Here is a 3,395-nt window from a genome sequence, read left to right as displayed (position 1 = left end):
GTTTGGAATTTTTTTTCACCACTTGGATAAAAAATAAACTAGACATGTTAGGTGTCTATGAACTCGTAATGACCTAGAGAATCATAATGGCAGGTTAGTTTTAGCATTTAGTGAACCTAGCAAAAAAGCCAAACAAAAAACAAGTGTGGGATTGCACTTTTTTTTTCAATTTCACCGCGCTTGGAATTTTTTTCCCGTTTTCTAGTAAAAGACATGGTAAAACCAATGGTGTCGTTCAAAAGTACAACTTGTCCCACAAAAAATAAGCCCTCACATGACCATATTGACGGAAAAATAAAAAAGTTATGGTTCTGGGAAGGAGGGGAGCGAAAAACGAAAACGCAAAAATGAAAAAGGGCCGCGACTTGAAAGGGTTAAGACAAATTAAATGAAGATAATAATACCAAAGAATTTGCGTTTGCAATCATTTTCAGGAAGAAACTGAGTATTATCTGACAGAATTGCAGGGGTGTCAATACTTTTGGCCATGACTGTATTTATAGGGGCTGGGGATGGACACATGAGCACATGTTGGGATTTAGGCTCTTCTCTGTTTGTTCTATTGGAAACAGTTTTGGCGGCAGACAGGACAGGTGCGGTTTTCGCAGAGCCATGTTGTAATGCAGCTCTGATGATAAAGATGTTCGCAGGGCAGCACAATAAGCTGCTCACCTACTTCATAATCACATTGGCAGATGACACAAGGAATCTCCTCCTGGCCTGTGGCGCTCCTGGTAGGAAGGCGTTCTATTTGCCGTATACTCATTCCTCTCTGCCGTCCACTCCTCCGCAGGGGTGCAACATGCACTTGCACCTCAACAAATTCGGATCCGTCCTGATTCTCGGCATCTATGCCGGCAGATGGTGGAATAAAACTTGGCTGAGGATCCGCACGGGAGGTGGTTGCTGTTTCATTTCCACCACTCCTGTTATTGCTGCTGATCGGTGATGAAGCCTCAATAGAGCTGGGATAGTCGGGGAGCATGATCGGTGGTGAAGCCTCAATAGAGCTGGGATAGTCGGGGAGCATGCTCGGTGCTGAAGCCTCAATAGAGCTGGGATAGTCGTGGAGCATGATCGGTGGTGAAGCCTCAATAGAGCTGGGATAGTCGGGGAGCATGATCGGTGGTGAAGCCTCAATAGAGCTGGGATAGTCGGGGAGCATGCTCGGTGTTGAAGCCTCAATAGAGCTGGGATAGTCGGGGAGCATGATCGGTGGTGAAGCCTCAATAGAGCTGGGATAGTCGGGGAGCATGCTCGGTGGTGAAGCCTCAATAGAGCTGGGATAGTCGGGGAGCATGCTCGGTGTTGAAGCCTCAATAGATATGGGATAGTCGGGGAGCATGCTCGGTGTTGAAGCCTCAATAGAGCTGGGATAGTCGGGGAGCATGCTCGGTGTTGAAGCCTCAATAGAGCTGGGATAGTCGGGGAGCATGATCGGTGATGAAGCCTCAATAGAGCTGGGATAGTCGGGGAGCATGCTCGGTGGTGAAGCCTCAATAGAGCTGGGATAGTCAAGGAGCATGCTTGGTGGTGAAGCCTCAATAGAGCTGGGATAGTCAAGGAGCATGCTCGGTGTTGAAGCCTCCATAGAACTGGGATAGTCGGGGAGCATGATCGGTGGTGAAGCCTCAATAGAGCTGGGATAGTCGGGGAGCATGCTCGGTGATGAAGCCTCAATAGAGCTGGGATAGTCGGGGAACATGCTCGGTGATGAAGCCTCAATAGAGCTGGGATAGTCGGGGAGCGTGCTCAGTGGTAAAGCCTCAATAAAGCTGGGATGGTCAGAGAGCATGCTCAGTGAAGAAGCCTCAGCAGAGCTGGGATGGTAAGGAAGCATGCTCGGTGGTAAAACCTCAGGATAGCTGGGATCGTCAGGGAGCGGCCTATGTGGCGAACGGCTCCTGTGTCTCGTCTCCTCTGGTACTGAGCTCCTGGATGGGTCTCTAGCTCTTCTTCTTCTTCCCTCTGGAGGAGGTACAGAATCTCTGTAATCTTCTGTAAGCCGCCTCCTCGCCATTTCTCTCCTTCCTTCTCCTCTCTGAGAAGACCTGAGTCTTCCGACCACGGGGCTCTGATCTGAAGAGAAAAACCATGTATTATAATTACAGAAAATGTCATAAATGACAGATACAAATGTATCTAATTATCTATTATCCTTCTATTATCTATCTATCTATTATTTCTCTATAACTGTCTATCGGGCCAGTACACCGCTCTGCACACAGCCAAGAATAATCTAAGCACTTTGACCCCTGTTGTGAGCGATGTGTGCTGGTCTGAGGGCCCGGACCCCACCGATCATCACCATTACAATACACAGAGTTAATAGTTTAGTTCCCCATTTAATATTGTCCCCAGTATACGGGCAGAAATATTTCTAACTCCTCTTATGAAAAGAACTAGAGAGTGGAAACTGTTGTTTCTGGGATAACGACAAAAAGACCCCGGTGTAATCCCCCCACACACCCCTTACATTGTAAAGGTTCACTTACTTCGGTTTTCTGGCCGGTTCATCCATGCAATGTTGTCCATGATCAGCTGCCTTGATTCCCGAGAACTCATGGTTTCTCACTCCTCAAAAGTGTTCAGTAAAGTTCTCTTCCGGCGCACAATAGTCGCGGATCTCACAGCGCAGCGCAACACGCAGAACTCACTCAGTAGGCGAGAAGCCCTGCAAAATAATCCACAAATGAAAAAAAAGTTATAGGGCAATAAACAGCAAAAGCCAAAAAGTAGTGACCATAAATAGTATGGAAGGTCGAGAAGATGAAGCCGCAAAACATCGAAAAAGTTTTTACATGGGAACTGCCCCGGCAACAAATTGTATAAATCAATAGTATAAGTGATTATAAGAAACTGTGTAACATATTATATCAGAGAAATCGGCTTTAATCTATTCTTATGGGTCAATTCCTCCCCTCCCCCGTCTCCCGATCTTATTAACTCTGAATAAACTGCTGTAATCCGTCTTGCTCAGAACAGAGGTTTCACAAGTTAGGAGAGAGAGGAGGAGCACGGCCAGGAGGAAGCACAGAATCATTGTCCTGCAGGATTCTAGCAGGTGTATTAGCTTATACCAGAGCTGGATTCACAGCTACAATGCTCAGTACTGCTATATAATTTCCTCAGTGCCTCTGTACTACCTGAGGAAAGATGGAAAATACATTTTGTATGGGAGACACTGATTCAAAGACAAATGCAAATTAGAGATAGTGACTGTAGGGTGAAAACTGGAGAACAATACAAAATACCATGTAAGCCATATAATAGCCGGAAATGGCGCTATTCCTCTCATCATGTTCACACATTGCAACTTATTCTTCAATGTAACATAAAAGTATCGTTACCCTCTAACTACTTTACTCTTCTTGTAAATCCAAGAAATGTGATGT

At 45.9% G+C, this 3,395-nt stretch overlaps 1 protein-coding gene across 1 annotated transcript; it reads right to left on the bottom strand.

The window, feature by feature from the left end:
* Positions 1 to 559: 559 nt before the first annotated feature.
* On the bottom strand, positions 560 to 2,565 carry LOC138671807 (uncharacterized). Its single transcript, XM_069759943.1, has 2 exons — positions 2,496 to 2,565; positions 560 to 2,079 (listed from the first exon to the last, which is right to left on the bottom strand). Exons 1-2 carry the CDS (start codon positions 2,563 to 2,565, stop codon positions 560 to 562), a joined length of 1,590 nt encoding a protein of 529 aa, XP_069616044.1.
* Positions 2,566 to 3,395: the final 830 nt, after the last annotated feature.

This window comes from Ranitomeya imitator, chromosome 3 (genome assembly GCF_032444005.1).
Source record: "Ranitomeya imitator isolate aRanImi1 chromosome 3, aRanImi1.pri, whole genome shotgun sequence".
Lineage (NCBI taxonomy): Eukaryota > Metazoa > Chordata > Amphibia > Anura > Dendrobatidae > Ranitomeya > Ranitomeya imitator.
Note: the sequence above shows the minus strand (reverse complement) of the source record. Positions and strands in the feature narration are given on the sequence as shown.

Excerpts from the sequence above, each read along its gene's own strand:
- LOC138671807 (XM_069759943.1), bottom strand. The coding sequence starts at position 2,565 with ATGAGTTCTCGGGAATCAAGGCAGCTGATCATGGACAACATTGCATGG. Across the intron at positions 2,080-2,495 it reads GAACCGGCCAGAAAACCGAA|ATCAGAGCCCCGTGGTCGGA; the intron begins GTAAGTGAACCT and ends TTTTCTCTTCAG.